At 44.8% G+C, this 23,829-nt stretch overlaps 1 protein-coding gene across 23 annotated transcripts in view; it reads left to right on the top strand.

Annotated features, from left to right (window-relative positions):
* Positions 1–23,829, top strand: part of DGKD (diacylglycerol kinase delta) — a 1,053,390-nt gene that overhangs the window by 324,297 nt on the left and 705,264 nt on the right. For all 23 annotated transcript variants that reach the window (XM_086943829.1, XM_086943836.1, XM_086943828.1 and 20 more), the window contains one exon: positions 1,959–2,065. In XM_086943829.1, the coding sequence (XP_086799955.1) occupies positions 1,959–2,065 (107 nt within the window). The remainder of the gene's footprint in view (positions 1–1,958; positions 2,066–23,829) is intronic.

Genomic DNA, 23,829 nt, shown 5'->3' with positions numbered 1-23,829 from the left:
CTCATCAGAGTAAGCCGCAGTCATCCCTCCTGCAGAGCACCTGTGCATTGACACAGAAGTAGGACTACTGGGCTGAACCAGCCTTAGTACACACGCTGCTCCAGCTTTGATGACCGCTGAAACGCTTTTTAATACTGCACCCATTTTGTAGATCACAGTCAAGCATGTTGCAGATAACGATATACTATTGTTGCCATACAATGCCCAATGCTGGCCAAAATCTTCAACAATTAATATATAATTTTTCTATTACTACGTATTACATTGATAATGGTAACCCTTACAAGGCAATTCAGTATGAGAGAAGTCCGAAACTGTGTAATGCATGCAAAAGTACATATTCAGTTGACTGTATTTCTGTGTGGACTTCCATAGACAATGTGTTTGTATTTAATCCTATGCGATCTATACCATTGACAACGCCAATGGCTAGAGCTCCGCCATTGCAGATACCTATTGGCTTTGCCAATGCTTGTTTATAAATATTATATTTTAGCCATGCTGCAAACCAGCCACAATGCTATACAGCATAGCTACAAGTGAATGCTCCTGCTGCAGTGCAGCAGGAACAAAAGGTAATGACAAAGCCAATAGTCTCAAAGGTGAGACCTATTGGCTTTGCCAATCCTTGTTAGGTCTCGGCACAACACTTCTATGAGTCGGAGTAAATCTGTTAATCTCCTCATGTATGAAAAAGGAAACAAATATGACATTAGGCAAAAAATCCTAAAGAAAACAATTGCACATATGTCAATGTCTTAAGTTAAAACACATTTAAAAGCAGCTAACTTCTGTTGTCACAATACAAGCAGTTAAATTCTATTTTCACAGTGTACATCCATTTTAAGGAGAAAAAGATTTCTTTGAAATACCTGCGAAATAGTATAACGTAGCTATACATGGCAAGAGATTCAACAAGGATGACAGGGAAGTAAAAATAAAACAGTACCTCAATCACAGTGCGATCAGCAGAAGGACAGCATTCAAGCTAAAACAATCAGTAGTTGGTCCATGCTCCAGCCCAGAGAAGAGAAAGGGAAGCCAGTACGCACTGTCCAATTAGAAGGCAGCAAATAAGAGTGACAATGAAGCCAACAAATGTTAAGCAATGAACGGGCTCCAGAGCGCATACATAAATAAATATAAAATTAAACACAAAATACATTTACACCTTGTGTTTTTCATATGCCCTTTTGCTGTGAGATGTTAAAAAATCGTACTTTTTCCGATTACAGTTCTGCTGAGTAGATATTTAACCCCAGAAGAAGGGGTTAAATGATTCAAGTGTGATAAAATGTCACTGTGCAAACATGAATGCTGCTGCTTTTCCGGTGCTAGCTCTCTCATTGTTTTTCTCCTCTTTTCTGAATCCTTTTTATATTCTCTGACATTCTCCAGCTTGGTGCTTCTCTAGTTTCTCACTATTTACTGACTAGGCTTTATGGATAGAAGATTACCATGGTATCTTTCCTTTTGCAATTTTGTCCTTATTGTTTCCCCTATGGTCTTTCCCTCTTTCTCTCCCTTTCCCTCCCTCCAGTTGTTTCCATCTTTCTTTCCCTTCATGTCTCTTTTTCCTCTCTGTTCTCATTTCCTATGGGAATAGTGCAGCATTTTGAATATGTTACTTATTATGTGTTTCTATTGCATTTTTCACAATTTATTCTCTTGAGGTCTTTCTGTTTCCCTCATTTCCCTTTCTCCTTTTCTGGTTTTACCTGTCTTCCACCTGTTATTGTCCTCTTTCTTGGTCTTCAACCCCTTTGCCCTTTTCCCTTGCCAATCGCCTTAATTTGTTTCTCTAAACTGATGTTGAAATGACCTGAGCCTCCTTCCATTGCATGATGTTGCTTGATGTCACTTGCATCCACCCTTGTAACATCTCTTTTCAATTTCTTTCTTCTTCCATCTCCTTTCTTGCTCTGCATCTCTCTTGGTTTGCCTTACTCTCGCTATAGTTTGCAAGTTTAAAGCTCACAAACGCTGTGCTGTCAGAGCAACTAATAACTGCAAGTGGACGACACTGGCCTCCATTGGAAAGGACATCATTGAGGAAGAAGATGGGGTAGGTAATTCTCTGTTTGTCGACCCATTTGATGTATTTATGAGGCAGTTCCTTCCTCATTCAGGCCAATTCCCTATATACTGCATGTTAGTTTGTATCTTTGCATCCATCCCTTACAACGTATTTGACAATTAATCTTATTTGTTTCACAGCACCAGTTTAATGTTTCTTCACAAAAAGTGTTTCTTTGTCCGCATTATACCTTCCTTCATCCACTGTACTCGTCTTTGTGTATCCCAACAGTAAGTAAGGCTTCTTTGCCCAAAAATGTTATTCTAGGAAGCTTTGAGGTTCTGGAACATCTCTATCTAAGATTGCTTGTGTCAAGCCCTATCTGCGTTAATCAGTCTTCTAATAAATTTTCATGATTTAACAAACAGCTCTCCAGCTAAGGCAGTTGGACTCAGAGTTAAAACCTAAATATCTATAATGCTAATTCTTATAGCTCTTTTTGCATAGTTGAGAGGAACGTTTTGCACGGGAAGAGCTCCTTTGTCACTGCTGTAACTTTCTTGAACTTGAATCCGCTATTTGCAAGCCTGAATGTCGGTTCCACTTAACACTTGAAAAGGGTCAGCAGTGGAAATAGAAAACATCTTAATATGGTTGAAGTGAGGGTGCAGTCTACATGTAATAAATGACCACCAAGGCAGTGTTTATATAAAAAACAATTGTCTCAATTTACACTGTCAAAATGGAGAAACTAATTGTCATATTTAAATGTATCAGTTAAAATGAGGATAGTAAACTAATAAGTCAAGATAGCAGATGCAGCTAAATGCGTAATTTTTTAAAGACTTCCATTAAATTCAAGCAACTTTTAACAATGGTATATTGTAAACTAAAATCACACCGTTGAATATGGCTTCGATACATCCCAACTAAATTTCCTCCCGACCATGGTGTGATCCTAGCTGTAGGTGAAACACCAGAACATATTTTCACTGCAAAAGTTTATTTTTTGATAGTCTGGTGCGTATGTATGCTCCAAGCTACGCTTGTCTGATTGACTATCATTCATCAAGAGTTATGATATTGTCATGTTGCAGGAGACGTGGGAGGTTGTGCTTTCTCTTATTGATCGGTTTCAATGTTCTAGTATCCCAGTTACTAAATCTCGTTGCGGTCGAGCAGCCAATGGGCTGGCAGTGAGCCTGAATATAACTCTAGGCAGTCATGTGGACATCTTGTGTATACATTGGAAAACCCATCTTAACCGTCACTTGGTTAACCTTTATAACACTGATTTTATCAAACTACCCAATCCAAAGTTTTTAGAATTGTCCAACTACCTTACTAAATTATCTGATAATGATTTTACCCTAGGTCATGCACCGTATTTGTGTCTTGCTGGCGATTTTTATGTTCATTCCCTCCATTCTGAAACACTCTAGTGCCCACTGTGGGTGGGCTGGATTCAAGAAACCTGGAGTTGCAGACTATATTAACATCTTTTGACTTAGTGGACAAAATGGAAATTGCAGAGAAGAACATCATCGCCCCACCTACTTATAAAGTCAAAGGAACACCGTCTGCAGTAGATTATATATTTGTCACAAGGAGCTTGAATGAGATTTTTATGTATGGGTCTGTTGTTCCATTTACCTTTAGCGACCGTAATCCTCTTGAGGTTGCCCTCTTACTGGTTCCCAGGAAAATACATAAGAGAGAGATTGGGACTTTCAACAAATAATCTAAAGTTGATATGAAGAATGCGTGATACCACCCGAACCCGAGAAGTAGTATTAAAAGAGAATATGAGATTGGTGGAAGTCTGTTTAGCGAAGAGGACACCGGACACCATATTGTGAATGCATTTAGTGATCTCTGCTCTAGTGTCAAAAGAGCCCTTCTCATACCCGTGCGGCCCCCTAATTAGTTACATGGCTGGTTCAATCATGATTATACTGTGGCTAATCGGGATATGAGACTAGCACTTGGTAAAAAGCCAAGAGATTAAGCACTAGTTACCATCTTGAGGACGTAATACAAGGCTGCCACGGCCAAACGATGGCAGGTAGTTATAAGAAATCAATGTGACCCATTAGTGCAGGCAGCCTGTACAAAAGACTGCAGACATTTTTGGGCCATGGACTCTGATATGAGACGTAAAAATCAATCAGTTTTGCCAGGTTCCTGCCATATTATTAGTGAAGTACGGGAAGCCCACTTCAGAAAAGTTTATGCTGTCCCTCCATTGGAGGATATTATTAGTATTGATAGAAGGAAACTGGCAGATGTGAAGATAACTGACTGAGGTGAAAGAGGCCATCTCACAAAGTGTAGGGGTAAAATCACCTAGGCCGGATGGAGTTCCGGTTGATTTATTTAAAATGAACTTGGAATAAAGTATTTCGTAACCTTGCACATTCAGACATGCCTACTTCCTGGTGTATCTCAACTATTGTCCCCATATTTAAGAATGGCAATACACATGACCCCAGCTACTACAGACCAATGTCGCTGATTGATACCACCATTAAGATCCTAGGGCGTGTTATATATAATAGAATCCAGGAGTGGGCTGAAGTGGAGCCATCTTGCATGCTTCTGAATATGGATTCTGGAACAAGATTGGGACAATTCAGCAATATGTAAATCTGAAGCTGTTAATAGGGAAATACACCATTGCAAAGCAAATACCTCTGTACCTGGCTTTCATGGACTTAACTGCCGCTTTTGACTGTGTCAGTCGACCCAAATTCTGACAAATGCTGTTGTTGCGTTGCGTGGCTTGGTGCTTTCCTTGTTCGCTTTCTTGCTTGTTTGCACATGAGAGCTAGGGTCAAAATTAGTGATAATGGAGATGATATAGAGATTGGCAGGGGTGTCAGAAAAGGGTGTGTGTGGCCCCTTTATTATTAATTTGACATATTAATTGTCGCTGTAGTTTAGGGGGTCTCCTACCTACACTCTTAAATCCATATGATGCCATGCTTATGGCGCGTATGCCCAAATCACAGCACGTTTTGGTATTTGCCTTTGTTGAATCTATGGCCAATCGTGATCTATGCACTAATTTATCGAAGTCCAACATTATGGCATGTGGCCCACGTTGTATCAAGCTCTTATCGCCGACAGTGGGCGTAAACTGTTCTACCAGTGTTAATAGCTTCCCATATTTGGGAGCTATGTTTTCCGCATCTGGAGCATGGACACCTGGTATTGTGCTTCGCCGAATGAAGTTTTCTAACGCAACCGGCTCTTTGCCATCTTCATTAACCTCGGGAAGACGGACAATTAGCATCAGGCTGCAGATTTATAAATCCCAATGTATTCCTACTGCTATTTATGGAGCAGAACTGTGGGGGTTCCAAACTGCAAACCCATATAATAATAAGAAAACAAGTTTTGGATGCAGCTTTTTGGAGTACCAAATCTACCCTCTACATCATCTGCCATGAAGAACTCAACCTACATTATATAACCGATTACATTGGTGTCAGACCTCTAATATTCTGGTTGTCAATCTGGAGTAATGAGAATGCATCGTTGACTAGGGGATATAACTTGATTGCCTCTCTTGTGATGACGGCCCCGGAATCCCCTTGTTTGCATATGCAGAATTAGAAATTGGTAGAATTGGTATGCAGAGGGCTTTTGTCGAGCCATATTTATGTTCAAGTTTAAAAAATAAGAAAGTAGCATTGACTTTTTCTGACTTTACAAAGGAAAGACTTTTTAGAAGTATAGAAGGGAAAACTCTGATTATGTCATACCTGCCTCCGAGAGTCCCAGGATTCCCCCCTTTCTATCTGTGGCAGCCATGTGGGTCATGGGTGTGCTCTTTGTTATTTAGGTTTAGAGCTGATACTATTAAATACTTTTTGTGTTTTCTGTTTGACTATCAGCCAAACTTTGCTGCTACTCTAGGCCCGTGTAATGGTAAAACTGGCCAAACGATTAGACACATTTTGCTGTTTTGTAAATGTTATGAATTTTATAACAGGCAGTTATTAATCCCTCTTTTTAAAAAGGAGTATCATAACATTAGGCAGTGTAGAGCCTTATTTTTACTGGTTCTGCAATTATCTGATGCAGGAATCTGTTTACATGTAGGCTTATTTTTAACTCGTGCTGTAAAGGCACGTGGTACTTTATTGGTCTAAACTTTGCTTATTTCCTTTGATATATGTCTTTTAACTTTTCTGAAATGTTTTATTTGCTGTATTTATGCTACTTTTATGGGTGAAAATATTGTCAGAATGAAGTGTTTTGAACTTGATGTGAAAGAAAGTGATTATTTTCTGTATAAAGTTGAAGATTAAGGGTTGTAGGATGGGCTCTCTTTGCGGGTGGCAAAAGGAGAGCACTATGTGCTTTTAAAATACCCCTCACACACTATGAATCCCATAGTGTCATGCTTCATCATAGGGGTCTTCCCGTCCCTCTACGGGGCGGGGCGTGCTACGACCTACGAGCTACGTGGGAGCACTTAAAAGTTGACGTTAGGCTATGTGAGATGTGGCGGCAGTGGTGAGTGGTGAGTGTAGGGACCTAATTTAGTGAGGTGAGAAAGACTTAAAACATTTATAAAAATTCCCTGGCTAGTAGAAAAGATATATTTATTGACTTCTCTGGCTGGGAACATTAAAAAGGGGTTTGAAGAAAGTAGAACGGAATACGTTATCTACTTGGTCGACATGACATGTTTCATAAGCAGTCCCCTCCTGCTTACTCATCAGGACCTAAGATTGTCCCTACTGACAGTACTCCATTCTAGATGAATATTGTATGCCTAAAGTCCTAAACTAGGGAGCAAAAATCGGCTACCAAGTTTTGTTTCTGGGCTTGAGTGGGCCCAGGTGAAGCGTAAAAAAGACCTATTGTGGTCCCTGTGGAGAGAAAGGGAAAAAGAAGGGGAAAAAAAGAAAAATGCAATTTTGTTAAAGCACATAAAAAAGACTCTTCACATACAGTTCAAGACCAGCTTGATTGCGTGGTTCACATAGTGGCATAGTATCCAAGCAAAAACGGGGGGAGTGTATTACACTCATAGTCATTCTGAGGACAAAACGAACTATTGGTATATTTCCAACTATTGGTATATTTCCTTATTTATTCATAGTGCTGAGGGTGTATTATCCCTCGGGCATCTCACACACACGACAGCACACATACTTCAAATCATTCCAAACACATATGCTCCCCTCCAAAAACAACACCACTGATGACGACTCATCAGATACTGGATCTAACAGCTCGAATTCAAGCAGAGGTAGAAACCCAAGATACAAGGGTACACGCCAAAACTACCGACGACCCTATCATCAGGGAGCTAGAGGATGGAACAACCATTCACCACCATTGATGTACCCATATCAACAATATGGTCCCCCACCATTCCAGCATCCACAAGGACCCTGTCCCCCACGGGCATACCAACAACAAGAATATAGCTACTATGATCAGACTCCTTTTTTTGGGGCGCGCCAAGGGAGGAGCAAGGGACGCAATCTGAGGGGTACGACTGTACACTGGACCACAGGAGAAGAAGAACCATTAAGAATGGCCACAAGAAGCATGACTGGGGCATCCAAGAACCAGAAGTAAGCCTAATAGTGAACCTGACTGATTTCAACTTATCGGAAGCACAAACAAAGTGCTGGAAAAAGGCCTGGGCTATGTACCTACAGCCAATATGGACAAAAGTTCAGGAATTCATGAGACACTTGAAAATCCAGGTTTTCTTCAAAGACAAAGAAAAGGAAACACAAGAGGGAGATACTGGACTGAGACCAAAGTCGAATTTCACACCATTGGACAACACCTTACCGATTGAACTCCTAACCTTCGAGAAAGCGGTCATGAAGGATCTAAACGATCTAGACCCATGGAACAGAAAGATGTTTCAAAATATCTCCAACGAGGAACGAAAAGCACTACAGGAATTGAGTAGCAACACCGATCTAGTAATAAAACCAGCGGACAAGGGTGGTGCAACGGTAATACAAACCAGGCAACAATATGGTGATGAATGCGCAAGACTACTCCAGGATCAGCGCAACTATGAGATACTCCGCACTGACCCCACTGAAAGAATCCAAGTGAAAATAAAGACAATGGTGGAGGAAGCACTAGCCCACAAATGGATCACGAAGAAAGAAGGGGAATTCCTTTGTCAAAAAAATCCTAGAACCCCATATCTATACACTCTACCTAAGATACACAAAAGGCTGGACAATCCACCCGGACGGCCTATCGTTTCCGGCATTGGATCAGTCCTGAAACCAGTGTCTAGATTTGCAGATGCATTTCTACGACCCATAATCCAACAAACATCCACGTATCTCAGGGACACTAAGGACATACTAAATCTCCTTGAAGATCTTACTTTCGATCCAGACTCCCAACTATTGATAAGTTGTGACGTGGAAAGTCTGTATACTAGCCTCCCACACAAGGAGACACTGAACATCATCCAAGATGTGTTATTTGAGGTCGATTGGGAATGTCAAACGCCAAGGAATGTGGTCATGGAGTGTTGTTCATTGGCCCTCAAAGAATTTTTTTTCGAGTATGAGGGGACCCTTTACCTACAGAAGCACGGGACCAGCATGGGGAGCACTTTTGCTCCCAGCATAGCTGTTCTCTATGTGCACAACCTAGAAACCACCAGGATACTCCCTCCTAGTAATCCATTCAGACAGAACATAAGAACTTGGAAGAGGTACATTGACGACATCCTCATCATCTGGGATGGGGATGAACGTACGTCACAGCAATTTCTGACATGGTTGAACCTGCAGGATGATTTCTTAAAATTCACAAGCACCAGCTCCAACAGCAGTCTTATATTCCTCGACCTCAACATCTCTCCCAGAGACGGAAGATTAATGACCACTACCCATTCTAAAAAAACATCTAAGAATTGTCTACTTATGTACAGCAGCTGTCATCCCAAACACCTACGGGACAATTTACCATACGGGCAATTCCTCCGCCTGAGGTGGAATTGCACTGAAATTGAAAATTTCAAACTCCAATCCAAAGACCTGTGGAGGAAACTTGAAGCCCGCCAGTACCCAGAGAGGATAATCAATCAAGCGTTCAAGAGAGCACTGAATAACTGCAGGGAGGGCCTCCTTGAAGAAAAAATACCTAAAGAGGAAGAAAAAAGGCCCATATGTATTACCACATACAATTCTAGTTCAAACCAAGTCAGCAAGATTGTCAATAAGCATCGGCGGATTTTGAACAGTGGGGGTCTACAGTTACCTAAACCTATGTTCTCTCTCAGAAGGGGGAGGAATATAAGAGGCATACTAGTGCATACCAGACCCAAAACCTCTAACATTGATCACAGCAAAAACTCCAACTTTGTCAAAGGCCACCACCCATGTGGCAAATGTAAGGTTTGCTGTCTAACAAAAAAGAGCAAGAAACTGACCTTTTGGAATGGAACAAGCTGGGAACAGAGGTGCTTCACTACACGCAACACCAACAACGTTGTATATCTGATTACCTGCCCTTGCCACTTGGAGTATGTGGGCATGACGAGCAGGGCCGTAAAAACAAGAATAGGGGAGCACAAAAGCACTATCAAATGCAGAAGAGCAAGTACCAAATTAACAACACACTTTTTGGAACTTGGCCATAAACCAGAAGATATTTCTTGGACAATCATTGAACAGGTGGCAAAAGAAGAACACCTCCTCGAGAAGGAACAAAGATGGGTGTTTCGTCTGGATACCAACAACAGTTGCCTGAACGACAAAATACCTTGGGGACAGTTGTGAAAAATAAATCCAGTCCTGTCCTTACCAATGCTTTGACTATGAGCTGACCTGTATGCATCTACAATGCCAAGCTATCAAAGGTTTTTTTCCAATTGTGGATAGAACACTTTTTCATTTGTAATAAGTGGCGTTATTATCTTGACAGAAATAACAACCAGCCTTATAAAATATCCTTACATTAGCAGTATTTTCCTGTACATAAGAGGACACACCGCCTTTTTGCCACTGCTACCTTGCAGTTCCACCATGTCTTATAGCAGTAATCCCCTGGGCGCGTCCCGCCCTTTTTAAGATACTGTCAGATATATATATAATTTTATTTTTTGGCTCGTCTTCCTCATTTTCATAAGTAAAAGAAAAATAGAAAAAAGTGTAGAAAGACCTCACGATCGGGTCTCTTTCTCCATCGTGTGTGCCGCAGCGAACGGCCATTTTTGTTTACGCTCTAGTCTCTCAACAACAGTGCTAACCGGGGAAGATGACACACAAATTACCAGGAAGTTTCATTTCCGGCATAAATAGAGGGAGTACGACATCGCTCCTAGATCCCCACGGAGCTGCCGAAGGGTAGGAGTAATGCTATCGATCAGAAATGGTCACTAAACCGTCGATTATTACCCTTAGATGCAGACTCATGGGGCACGCATCACATGAAAAAACTGTATGTATATGCCAGATGTTTTCTTTTTACGAACAGGTGCCATTAGCTTTCCGGTCGTTTTTTTCTAATAACGGACCCGTGATTTGTCTTTCCTTGATTCTCTATACTACCCGAGACTTTTCGATTGAGCCAGTTGTGGCGCCATGATCCACATAACCTTTGGAGCATATGTGTTTGGAATGATTTGAAGTATGTGTGCTGTCGTGTGTGTGAGATACCCGAGGGATAATACACCCTCTGCACTATGAATAAAGAAGGAAATATACCAATAGTTGGAAATATACCAATAGTTTGTTTTGTCCTCAGAAGACGTTCCCTTCATGTGCTTTGCTTCTGGTGATTTTAAAGGCTGCAAAAATGGAACTCTGACCTGTGCTGGATACAGCAGTCTGCTGCCGAACTTTGGGCAAGTGGATTCCTTTGACATTCTTTCCGTGTAGAGACGGGCGGGACTGCGAGGCCCAGAAGTCCTAGCGCATCAACACCACCGCGCGCCTGGCGCTTCTTCCCACCCCTCCTCCCTCACTAGCTATTTGAGTCACGCCCACTACGCAACCGCGGGATGCACGCGGGCGGGCGCCGGGCTAAGCCCGGGCAAAGGGCGGGCCGTTTGAGGCCGATAGAGACCCGACCGGGCCCCCCTCTTGGCCCTGTGAACCCGTAAGTGTAAGGATTGTGGGACTTTTTGGCTTCTGGAACCTTCAAATTACTACTATTGTTTACCCGCTGTTGTGACTTAAATTTGCTCACTTTGCCAGGAACCTCAGTATGTCTACTAGAGGCTCTCGGAGCAAAACGGCAGCAGGTGTTGACAAGTTGATTGGTCCCTTGGACAATTTTATTGTTAGGGCAAATTCGTTCATTGACCAAGGGATTGTACTCCTGGAACGTAGAGTGTCTCAGGATCTGGCCCTTGCAAGGAGGTCATCTCTAGGCTTGATTGCAGCGGCTAAAACCCCTGCGCAGCCTAGGGACGATGGCCTCGTTCAGGCCCCTGTGGATGTACATAGCGTACCTAATGAGGTTGAATTGTCTGTGTCCCAACTTTTAACTGAACTTGAACACAATAGTCCTGAACGTCCATTAGAGATGGTCAGATGCTGCTTCACAGCTGCCCTGCCACTTTACTTTTGGATTTTTTGCCTCTCTTGCACGACCTAGTGAGTGTAACATCCCACTGCTCTTGCTCTGTGTGGCACTCTTAATCGGATGTTACAGCAACATGACATCCTATTGCATCTTGAGATTTTTATCACATATGACGTGAACCAGACTATAACATGGATCATACTGTGGTAAAAGAAGTTATTCTCTTGTAGACGCAACACCGTTGTCGTCATGGCACTAAGGCACAGTGGTTCACAAGAGGGAGATGTCTTGTGTCTATTTCTTATGTTTTTTGTCGACTTAAGTCAGAGCTGAAATGTGTTTTCCTTCAGACTGTCGGACTTCACATCCAAATCTGTTCCTGGGGGCTTGTTGTTCTGCTACTGATCGTAGAGCCAGGTCTTGAGGAGTCGTCTGAAGGAGGTCTGAAGGAGGTCTTGGGTCTGCCGTAGGTTGGTAGGGAGGGTGTTCCAAGTCTTGGCAGCGAGGTGGGAGAAGGATCTGCCACCGGTGGTTGTTCTTTGGATACGTGGGACTGTGGCGAGGGCTGTGGAGCGGAGCTGGAGGGTGGGGCTGTAGAAGCTGAGTTGTTTGTTGAGGTATGCTGGGCCGGTGTTAAGAGCTTCGTGCATGTGGAGGAGGAGCTTGAAGATTACCCTCTTGTTGACAGGGAGCCAGTGCAGGTCTCTCAGGTAGGGTGTGATGTGGCTGCGACAAGGGATGTCGAGGATCAGGCGTGCAGAGGCATTATGGATGCGTTGCAGCCGTCTGAGGAGCTTGGCCGATGTTCCTGCATAGAGGGCGTTTCCGTAGTCCAGCCTGCTGGTGATGAGGGCCTGGGTGACTGTTTTTCTTGTTGCTGTGGGAATCCACTTGAAGATCCTGTGGAGCATTCGGAGGGTGTTGAAGCAGGATGAGGAGACTGCGTTGACCTGTTTAGTGATGGAGAGGGTGGAGTCGAGGATGACCCCTAGGTTGCTTGCGTTGTCGGTGCTGTTCCCAGTGTTGTCGGCCACCAGGAGTCGTCCCAGGCTAAGGAGGTGGGGCCGAGGATTAGGACCTTTATCTTGTCTGAGTTCAGCTTTAGTCGGCTGTTTTTCATCCATTCGGCGACGTCCTTCATTCCTTCATGGAGGTTGGTTTTGGCGGTGTGAGGGTCTTTAATGAGGGAGAGGATCAGCTGGGTGTCGTCGGCGTAGGAGATGATGTCGAGATTGTGCTGTTGTGCGACGTGGGCGAGGGGTACCATGTAGATGTTGAACAGCGTTAGGCCGAGGGAGGAGCCCTGGGGTATGCCGCAGATTATCTTGGTGGCCTTGGAGCGGAAGAGGAGGAGGTGGACGCTCTGAGTTCTTACAGAGAGGAAGGATGTGGTCCAATCCAGGGCCTTCTCTTGGATTCCGACGTCGTGTAGGCATGTTCGTAGTGTGTGGTGGCAGACTGTGTCGAAGGCGGCTGACAGGTCCAGGAGTATGAGGGCTGATGTTTCTCCATTGTCGAGCAGGGTCCTAATGTCATTGGTGGTGGCGATAAGGGCGGTTTCGGTGCTGTGGTTTCTGCGGAAACCGGACTGGGATGGGTCCAAGATATTGCTCTCCTCAATGTAGCGGGTCAGTGTAGATGACTTTCTCTGTGACCTTCGCCGGGAACGGGGGCAGGGAGATGAGTCGGACGTTCTTGAGGTCCTTGGGGGTCCGCCTTGGGTTTCTTGAGTAAAGCGTTGATATCTGCGTGATTCCAGCTGTTCGGGAATGTTGCTGTCTCGAAGGAGCTGTTGATGATTCTTCGAAAGATGGGGTGCGATGGCTGTGCTGGCTTTGTTGAAGATGTGGTGATGGCATGGGTCTAATGGGGATCCGGAGTGGATGGTGTTCATGATCTTGCTGGTGTCCTCGTCATTGACGCTGGTCCAGGAGAGCAGGCGGTTGGTGCGGGTGGTGGTCGTGGGGGTAGTGGTTATCGGGGTATTTGTGGCGCTGAAGCTGTCGTGGATGTCGGTGATCTTGCGGTGAAAGAAGGTGCAATAAACAATCAATTATTCGAGGGTTCGAGGGAAATGTTTAAAGACCTGAGCACAGTTATAACCCCCCACACAAGTTATAAAAAACAACAAATAACTGTGGGTCTAATGATCAACTCAGGACATGATATGTATGGCTGGCTATGTGTCTGCTAGTCCTGTTTGAATAGGAGACAGACTGGACAGTTAACCACTGTGAAAAATGTCCATCAGTTACTCGTTCTTAGTCACCCAGTACATCATCTGGTCTACTCCACAGTAGTTTGACCACCACTCTATCCCCATAAATATTTATTGGAGATAAGTAGTGTGGGATGGATGTCTGGTAGGTGTTATTTATTCGTAACTGAGAGCAGTGCATAAATAAAAAGTGAGAGAAAAAAATATATAAAGTGTAAGATTGGATAGTGCATACAATATTCACTTTATTCTGGGGTCATGCACCTCCAATATTAAAAACAACAATAGTGCAAAAAAGTCAGGTGGTTCAAACAAATACCTTCTGACTGGGTGATCTGGTCGACATGTTTCTGCGGACTATGGTCAATTACTATACCAGCCGCTTCCTCAGGACCCATAAACTTAATTGCTACTGCTTATGTGATTTAAATAATAAGTGAATAACAGGACATTTGTGAACAGAAAAAAGTGTCACCTGTACACTTCCATTTTCCTCCTTTAAAAGTCCGGTTGTAATTAGGCCAGCATATCCACATGAAATGAGATATAGAAAATAATAATGATAACACCGTCATTAGTAAGGGCTACACAGGAGACATTGCTAAAATCATATTATTACCACATCATGGTCGAATGACCCTAATATGTATTTCATTGTATGCATAATCAATGCCTCACCTTAATTTGTAAGGGGAATTGCCTCACCTCACCTGGCAAACAGCTCAGGAAAATGAAGCACCGCTCTATAGTGCAGAGAATATAAAAAGTCAGCATTAAAAATCTGTGTCAGGTAAAGCCAGTACAGAGTCACAACCTGTGGGATGCTAAACAGCAAACCAACAGGGGTCAAGTTTCTTAGCATTCCTCATGGTTTGGCAAATTTAATTCTATGGCGTCAGGAATGAAATATGTATAAAAGGTCTATTCAATAGCCAATCTGTTTTTTTATGGCCATCATGATGCTAAATATGTACATTGCCTTCAATCCTGATTTATCAACTTAAGAATTAAAGTTATCGCGTTCAGGCATTAGTTGTTTAAAGCTTAGCTCGTTAGTATCCAGACATAGCCAAGTATGGACAGCCTGTCTTAATGTACGTCCACGCGCTAAATCCTGTTGTTAGTGCGCGCTCACTCTGTTTAAAGACCATTCGTTTTACAAGTGCAATGATCGCATCGTGTAAGTAAGGAGTTAATCAGGACCCCTCCTGCACCCTTACCTCTCCGTCGGTACTTCAGGCAGCCGGCCGGGCTGTTTGGGGAGGTGCCGCGGGGGAAGACGAACACTTCCTTATTGTTTCAGCGCGAGCGTGATTGGTCAATCGCGCGACTCCTGAAACTACCCACGCCTCTGGGAAATGTGGTCCCATTCGCGCATTGCATGATTAATCAATCGCGCGGCTGTGGGAACTACAATCGCCTCTGGGAAATTGTAGTCTAAATCGCGCTACAGTGGAAAGTGTTTGAACTACAACCGCTCATGGGGGTTGTAGTTCTTAATATGGGCGCGTACAATAGTGTGTTAATTATGAACTTTGTTGAAGTCGTGCGCGCTCTTGGGAGTACTATTACTCAAGTGTAAACGCTAATAGGGTACTATTAGTGAAAACTTCATGGTTGGTATGTTTCATAGATGTGTTCCCAGGCGATTTCTTACACTTCTTTACAGAAATCACCGTGGACATGATTAGAAGACAGATAGATTCATGGCATTGTAAACATGATTACAGTCAATAGAGTTAGATTTTATTACAGATGTTAATCAATATGATTAGTTATTCTTGAAATCATTTAGTGGGGGAACCCCGCTTTATTCGTCAGGATACTAGCAGGTGGCCGGTAAAATGTGCGCCAGGTCTATTAGGTCATTCATCTTGTAAGCCATAACACTGTTCAAGAAATCATTATGAGAAATCATAAGGTTTTGCTTCTATAGTGTCATCCATGGGATGTCTTCGTTCAGCCCGAATTCATCACAGTTAAGTTTATACACCCATTTTTGCTAAATTTTGAACAAATGTTTGGATATATCTGTGATGTGCATGGGGATGTTAGGTTGTTCTAATACGGTCCATTCGAACTCCGTTGGTTTGTGCCCCACTTGGATGTAATGATTAGTCAACCTTGTTGCTTGTTTTTTGCACCTTATTGTGCTCTTATGTTCCGAAATCCTCGTTCTAATCTTTCGGGTGGTCATTCCGACATATCTCAGTGAGCACGGGCAAGTAATGAGATAGATCAGATTGCTACTATTGCAATTTGTGAACCGCTTTTGTTCCCAGGGACGATTAGTTCCTATATCGATTGATGTGGTGTGTCTAGTCTGCGGACACGCGGCACAATTGCCACATGGATGATGTCCTGTCACTGGTGGCATGTTCCATATTGTACCCACTTGATGGATTTCCTTAGGTGGGGGTCTGGTGTGTATCAGCTTGTCTCTTAAACGAGTTGCTCTTTTAAAAGCAAAAAGTGGTTGTGCCAGGGAATCTTTACCGGTGTTCAAGATCCTCCAGTGCTTTCGGACTATGCGTTGGATAGCATTAGATCTAGTGCTGAACGTATTCACGAATGTCAACCTCTCGTTCTTTTCTTTGGGAACCGGTGGTTCCAGTAGAGCTTCCCTGTTATTGTTAGCTGCTCTCTTCATTGAGCGCCTGATGAGTTTCTTAGGGTAGCTCCGTTCAGCAAGTTTCAACGCCAGATCTTCGGAATGCTTTTTGGAATCTTCTTTAGTGGTGCAATTCCGCTGTACACGCAAAAACTGTCCATACGGTAAGTTGTCACGTAAGGACTTGGGATGGCAACTGGTGTACTGTAATAAGGAATTGCGGGCCATGGGCTTTCTATATAGTTCTGATTTAAGGCCCTGTGGTGTCACAGTAATCAACAGGTCTAAGAATGCCAATGAGTGTTGGCTGCTTTCCAGTGTAAAGCGTAGGAATCTGTTCTGGTCATTGAGCCAACTGTGGAACGCGCGGAGAGAAGATTCATCTCCACGCCAAATCACCAAGATATCATCAATATATCTTTTCCATGAGCATATCGATGTTAAAAATGGATTCTCAGTATTCAGAACATGGTCTTGTTCAAACTTGTGCATATATAGGTTCGCCAGGGACGGAGCGAAAACGCTGCCCATGCTCGTCCCAGATGTCTGTAGGTAGCACTGACCCTCAAATTCGAAAAAAATTTCTTTCATAGCTATAGTAGCCAGATTCATGATCAGTGAGATGGGTGTTATTGAGTCCCAAGTTTGTTCGCCTAACAGAGTTTCAATCGCCTCTAGAGTTTCATTCTGAGGGATCGAGGTATAAAGTGACTCAACGTCAAAGGATACCAACTGATCTGTCAAAATATTAAAATCAAGGTCAGGAAGAAGTCTAAGTAAGTCCTTCGTGTCCTGAAGATAAGTAGGCATCAATTTGACCATTGGTCTCAAAAAGACGTCAACAAACGTAGATAAGGGTTCTAATATCGCCCCGATCCCTGAAATTATTGGCCTTCCGGGTGGTGGTCTCGTTGCCTTGTGGATCTTTGGCAGGACATAAAAATATGGTTTAACCGGATGTGGAGTAGTCAGGTAGGCTGCTTCTTTGGTAGTTATCCATCCCTCTGCCAGTGCCTCTTCTACGATATGTCCAATAGTTGTTGTTAGTCTTGGCGTGGGGTCTTCTGTCAGTAGTTGGTAAGAACGTGTGTCTCCCTATTGGCGTAGACACTCCTCTCTGTAGGTAGTTGTATCCAATAGTACCGTTGCTCCACCCTTGTCGGCTGATTTGATCGTAATCGAACGATTATTTGCCAGTTCTTTCAGGGCTTCTTGTTCAAGTTTGGAAATATTCACATAAGGATTGTGTGACTGTTTAAATAATTCTTGCACATCATGTTGTACAGCTTCCTCAAAGGTAACTACCTTTGCAGGGACCATTGCCGTTGGAGGGCTGAAAGTTGAAGGTTTTTTAAGTCCAGTATTCTGGGGGTAGGTATCGGTTTGTTCAGCTTTAGAGAAAAAGAAGTGGAGTCTCACTTTGCGAAAAAATTTGGACATCTCGATCTGTGTCAAAAATGGATCGCCTGCATTTGTCCCCACAAAACCTAGGCCTCTGTTTAGTACCTTCTCTTCTAATGGTGTTAGACATCGCGAGCTGAGATTCACTACGAGGCTGGTCCCGTGCTCTGGCCCGATCCCTCAGAATGAAACTCTAGAGGCGATTGAAACTCTGTTAGGCGAACAAACTTGGGACTCAATAACACCCATCTCACTGATCATGAATCTGGCTACTATAGCTATGAAAGAATTTTTTTTCGAATTTGAGGGTCAGTGCTACCTACAGACATCTGGGACGAGCATGGGCAGCGTTTTCGCTCCGTCCCTGGCGAACCTATATATGCACAAGTTTGAACAAGACCATGTTCTGAATACTGAGAATCCATTTTTAACATCGATATGCTCATGGAAAAGATATATTGATGATATCTTTGTGATTTGGCGTGGAGATGAATCTTCTCTCCGCGCGTTCCACAGTTGGCTCAATGACCAGAACAGATTCCTACGCTTTACATTGGAAAGCAGCCAACACTCATTGGCATTCTTAGACCTGTTGATTACTGTGACACCACAGGGCCTTAAATCAGAACTATATAGAAAGCCCATGGCCCGCAATTCCTTATTACAGTACACCAGTTGCCATCCCAAGTCCTTACGTGACAACTTACCGTATGGACAGTTTTTGCGTGTACAGCGGAATTGCACCACTAAAGAAGATTCCAAAAAGCATTCCGAAGATCTGGCGTTGAAACTTGCTGAACGGAGCTACCCTAAGAAACTCATCAGGCGCTCAATGAAGAGAGCAGCTAACAATAACAGGGAAGCTCTACTGGAACCACCGGTTCCCAAAGAAAAGAACGAGAGGTTGACATTCGTGAATACGTTCAGCACTAGATCTAATGCTATCCAACGCATAGTCCGAAAGCACTGGAGGATCTTGAACACCGGTAAAGATTCCCTGGCACAACCACTTTTTGCTTTTAAAAGAGCAACTAGTTTAAGAGACAAGCTGATATACACCAGACCCCCACCTAAGGAAATCCATCAAGTGGGTACAATATGGAACATGCCACCAGTGACAGGACATCATCCATGTGGCAATTGTGCCGCGTGTCCGCAGACTAGACACACCACATCAATCGATATAGGAACTAATCGTCCCTGGGAACAAAAGCGGTTCACAAATTGCAATAGTAGCAATCTGATCTATCTCATTACTTGCCCGTGCTCACTTAGATATGTCGGAATGACCACCCGAAAGATTAGAACGAGGATTTCGGAACATAAGAGCACAATAAGGTGCAAAAAACAAGCAACAAGGTTGACTAATCATTACATCCAAGTGGGGCACAAACCAACGGAGTTCGAATGGACCGTATTAGAACAACCTAACATCCCCATGCACATCACAGATATATCCAAACATTTGTTCAAAATTGAGCAAAAATGGGTGTATAAACTTAACTGTGATAAATTCGGGCTGAACGAAGACATCCCATGGATGACACTATAGAAGCAAAACCTTATGATTTCTCATAATGATTTCTTGAACAGTGTTATGGCTTACAAGATGAATGACCTAATAGACCTGGCGCACATTTTACCGGCCACCTGCTAGTATCCTGACGAATAAAGCGGGGTTCCCCCACTAAATGATTTCAAGAATAACTAATCATATTGATTAACATCTGTAATAAAATCTAACTCTATTGACTGTAATCATGTTTACAATGCCATGAATCTATCTGTCTTCTAATCATGTCCACGGTGATTTCTGTAAAGAAGTGTAAGAAATCGCCTGGGAACACATCTATGAAACAGACCAACCATGAAGTTTTCACTAATAGTACCCTATTAGCGTTTACACTTGAGTAATAGTACTCCCAAGAGCGCGCACGACTTCAACAAAGTTCATAATTAACACACTATTGTACGCGCCCATATTAAGAACTACAACCCCCATGAGCGGTTGTAGTTCAAACACTTTCCACTGTAGCGCGATTTAGACTACAATTTCCCAGAGGCGATTGTAGTTCCCACAGCCGCGCGATTGATTAATCATGCAATGCGCGAATGGGACCACATTTCCCAGAGGCGTGGGTAGTTTCAGGAGTCGCGCGATTGACCAATCACGCTCGCGCTGAAACAATAAGGAAGTGTTCGTCTTCCCCCGCGGCACCTCCCCAAACAGCCCGGCCGGCTGCCTGAAGTACCGACGGAGAGGTAAGGGTGCAGGAGGGGTCCTGATTAACTCCTTACTTACACGATGCGATCATTGCACTTGTAAAACGAATGGTCTTTAAACAGAGTGAGCGCGCACTAACAACAGGATTTAGCGCGTGGACGTACATTAAGACAGGCTGTCCATACTTGGCTCTGTCTGGATACTAACGAGCTAAGCTTTAAACAACTAATGCCTGAACGCGATAACTTTAATTCTTAAGTTGATAAATCAGGATTGAAGGCAATGTACATATTTAGCATCATGATGGCCATAAAAATACAGATTGGCTATTGAATAGACCTTTTATACATATTTCATGCCTGACGCCATAGAATTAAATTTGCCAAACCATGAGGAATGCTAAGAAACTTGACCCCTGTTGGTTTGCTGTTTAGCATCCCACAGGTTGTGACTCTGTACTGGCTTTACCTGACACAGATTTTTAATGCTGACTTTTTATATTCTCTGCACTATAGAGCGGTGCTTCATTTTCCTGAGCTGTTTGCCAGGTGAGGTGAGGCAATTCCCCTTACAAATTAAGATGAGGCATTGATTATGCATACAATGAAATACATGTTCGAGGCATGTGGGCTGCTGAATTCATATCTGTGCATAGATCGCCACCTAGTGTTGGGTCCGGATGATTGCACATTGTTGTCCTGGAAGAGTCTTCGAAGTATCACGAGATAGGTGGCTCCTCCCCTGGACTACAGTGCGCATGGGCATCGCCTCCATCCCCAGATTGTTTTTTTCCGCCATTGGGTTCGGATGTGTTTCGGTTCCCTCTGTCGGAACCGATAGTTGTTCAACTTCTACTCAAGACCAAAAGGTCTTTAGGCTGGGCGTCGGTATAGTTGCGTACGGGTTTCTTTCTGACTCTCAGCTCCGATCTCTTGCTGCCCTTCCACGTGCTTTCGGCGCGGACGGGCCTACACTACAACTTTTGCTATGGAGCGGACTCCGTTTAAGAAGTGTCCGCTGTGTCACTCCAAATATTCACACCTCGACGTGCACCCTGTGTGCAATACCTGCTTGTCGAAGGACCACCGCGAAGACACCTGCATGGCGTGTTCGAAATTCCGGAGCAAGAAGACTTTAAAGATTCGTCGGGCCAATAGGCTCCAGGCACAATTATCGGCTTCGGCGCCCCCACCAGAAGACATTTTCCAGGAATCTGTCGAGGGAGAAGACGACGTGCGAGGTTCGGATTCTGGTCCCGCGTCCGAGGGGGAGGCCTACGACGCGGGTGAGGAGGACTTTTACGAAGTCTCCGACGAGGTAGGGGACGACGATCAGGCTTGTGCCACTATGGGAGATAGCTCGGAGGAGGAGCATCCCCAACCAGACTCAGGGGTCATTCCCCTTCATACGGCCCAGGTCGAGGGATCGCCTTCGGGCCTTACCCAAGATCTCACTATGAGTCCTACGTCCCCGCCTCCGGGCCCGGTCACGGACATTTCTGACCCATCACTTACGTTGAAGAAAACGAAAGTGAAGCCAACTGGTCACGCACCCTCGGATGCGAAACCGAAACTGAAAGTTTCGCTGGTAAAGAAGGTTCTGTTTGGCCGACTTAAAGAGCCACGCCAAGATGGCCGACCCGAAGCCCTCTGGGTCGGCGCCGAAGGCGAAGTCCTCCGACGCGGCTGCGTCGGCGCCGAAAGGAGTCGTGGACCCGAAGTCGGCTCCAAAGAGGCGTCAGGGCGACGACGCGCATGGGCATGGGGCGTCGGCCCCGAAGAAAGTGCCTGCCGGCGATCAGGCTCTCGACGATGAAAGGGCGCTCGAGCCAGTCCAGCCCTCTCCAGCCTTCGCGAAGAAGGTGGCGGAATCCTTGCAGCGGATTCGAAAGGCCAGTGTGGTTCCCGCTCAGGACACTGTAGCGCCTAAGCTCACGCCTAAGCCTACTAAGGAGCAAACGTCTATCCGTTTCACACTACCACCAAAAGAGGGCGAACTCACAAACTACTGGTGACGCTCCTCCCCCAGACAAAGAGTCCAAGATCTTTGAGGCCTCTGGCAAAAGGATTGCTGCACAGGCAGCTAACATCTGGAGGATATCTAACACCCAAGCCCTACTTGCACGTTATGATAGGGCCCATTATGACACATTAGAGGCCATACTGCAACACTTGCCTGACCAATACAAGGAGGCAGGAGAGATGCTAATTCAGGAGGGTAAACTCATTACGAATGCATCCATAAAATGTGCACTAGATGTGGCAGACACAGCCTCCAGAGCTATCAATACCAGTGTGTTACTTAGGCGCCATGCCTGGCTTAGAATTTCGGGGTTCAAACCCGACATCCAAACTACGATCCTGAATCAAACAGTCAATCCTGACCATCTGTTTGGCCCTGAGGTGGATGCCTCCCTGGAAAAAATGAAAAAAGATACGGAAACTGCCAAGTCAATGGGGGCTTTACAAAATCAGCAGTTTCGGAGTGGTTCCTTTCGCCGCTCAAATTCAAAAGGCACCTCCAGGGGACAGGCATCCCAACAAACGCAGTATTACAAGGGTAACACCCAAGCCTCGTATAACAACAAGGGTAGGGGTGGTTACAGAGGCAATAATGTCAAGGGCAGGGGACGTGGAAACAATGGCTCCAGGTCCACCAGCGCCAACAAGCAGTGACGTCTTGTCACTGCCCCCCGGCCACGCAACACCGGTCGGGGGGAGACTCCAGCAGTTCCTGCCAGCGTGGAAGACCATCACCACGGACAGGTGGGTGAGGTCTCTTATCCAGTACGGGTACTGTCTAGAGCTTACGTCCATTCCACCGGACATACCACCAAGGAGCCGTCCTATGTCCGGCGAGCACTTGACCTTGTTGCAGCAAGAAGTCCTAGTCATGCTGCAAAAAGGGGCGATAGAGCTCGTTCCATTGCAAGAGCGGGGAACAGGGGTTTACTCCCTGTATTTTTTAATCCCCAAAAAGGACGGATCCCTCAGACCGATCCTGGACCTCAGGCCCCTGAACTGGTACATCCTCTCGGAGCACTTCCATATGCTCACGTTGCAGCAGGTGCTTCCCCTGCTTCAACAGGGGGATTTCCTGGCTACGCTGGATCTGAAGGATGCCTATTTTCATATCCCCCTGCATCCTTCCCACAGGAAGTATCTCAGATTCACGATCTTAGACCAGCATTACCAGTTCAAGGTTCTGCCGTTCGGGGTCACCACGGCACCAAGGGTATTTACAAAATGCCTGGCGACTGTGGCGGCGCATCTCCGTCGCCTCCACGTCTTTCCCTACCTGGACGACTGGCTCATTCAAGCAAGGACAGAACAGCAGTGCGTCGACCACGTGTCACGCACCATTCATCTCCTGCACGATCTGGGATTCTCTCTGAACTACCCAAAGTCCCATCTCCAGCCCGCCCACGTGCGACAGTATCTGGGCGCGACAATAAACACTCTGGCAGCCACTGCGCAGCCCAATTCAGTGAGAATCGCCAGTATCCAGGCGCTAATCCAACGATTCAGACCCCAACACTCGCTTCCAGCGAGGGTGTTCATGCAGTTGATAGGCATGATGGCCTCCTGCATCTCCATTGTCCCGCACGCGAGACTACATATGCGTCCGCTTCAGGAGTGCCTAGCACGTCAGTGGACTCAGGCTCATGGGCAACTAACAGACCTAGTGTTGGTGAGCGGTCGGGCATACAACTCTCTGCATTGGTGGAATCCACAAAACCTTTGCAAAGGCCGACCATTCCAAGAGCCTGTCCCACAGATCATCCTGACGACGGACGCCTCTCTCCAGGGATGGGGAGCGCA

This window comes from Lissotriton vulgaris, chromosome 11 (genome assembly GCF_964263255.1).
Source record: "Lissotriton vulgaris chromosome 11, aLisVul1.2, whole genome shotgun sequence".
Lineage (NCBI taxonomy): Eukaryota > Metazoa > Chordata > Amphibia > Caudata > Salamandridae > Lissotriton > Lissotriton vulgaris.
Note: the sequence above shows the minus strand (reverse complement) of the source record. Positions and strands in the feature narration are given on the sequence as shown.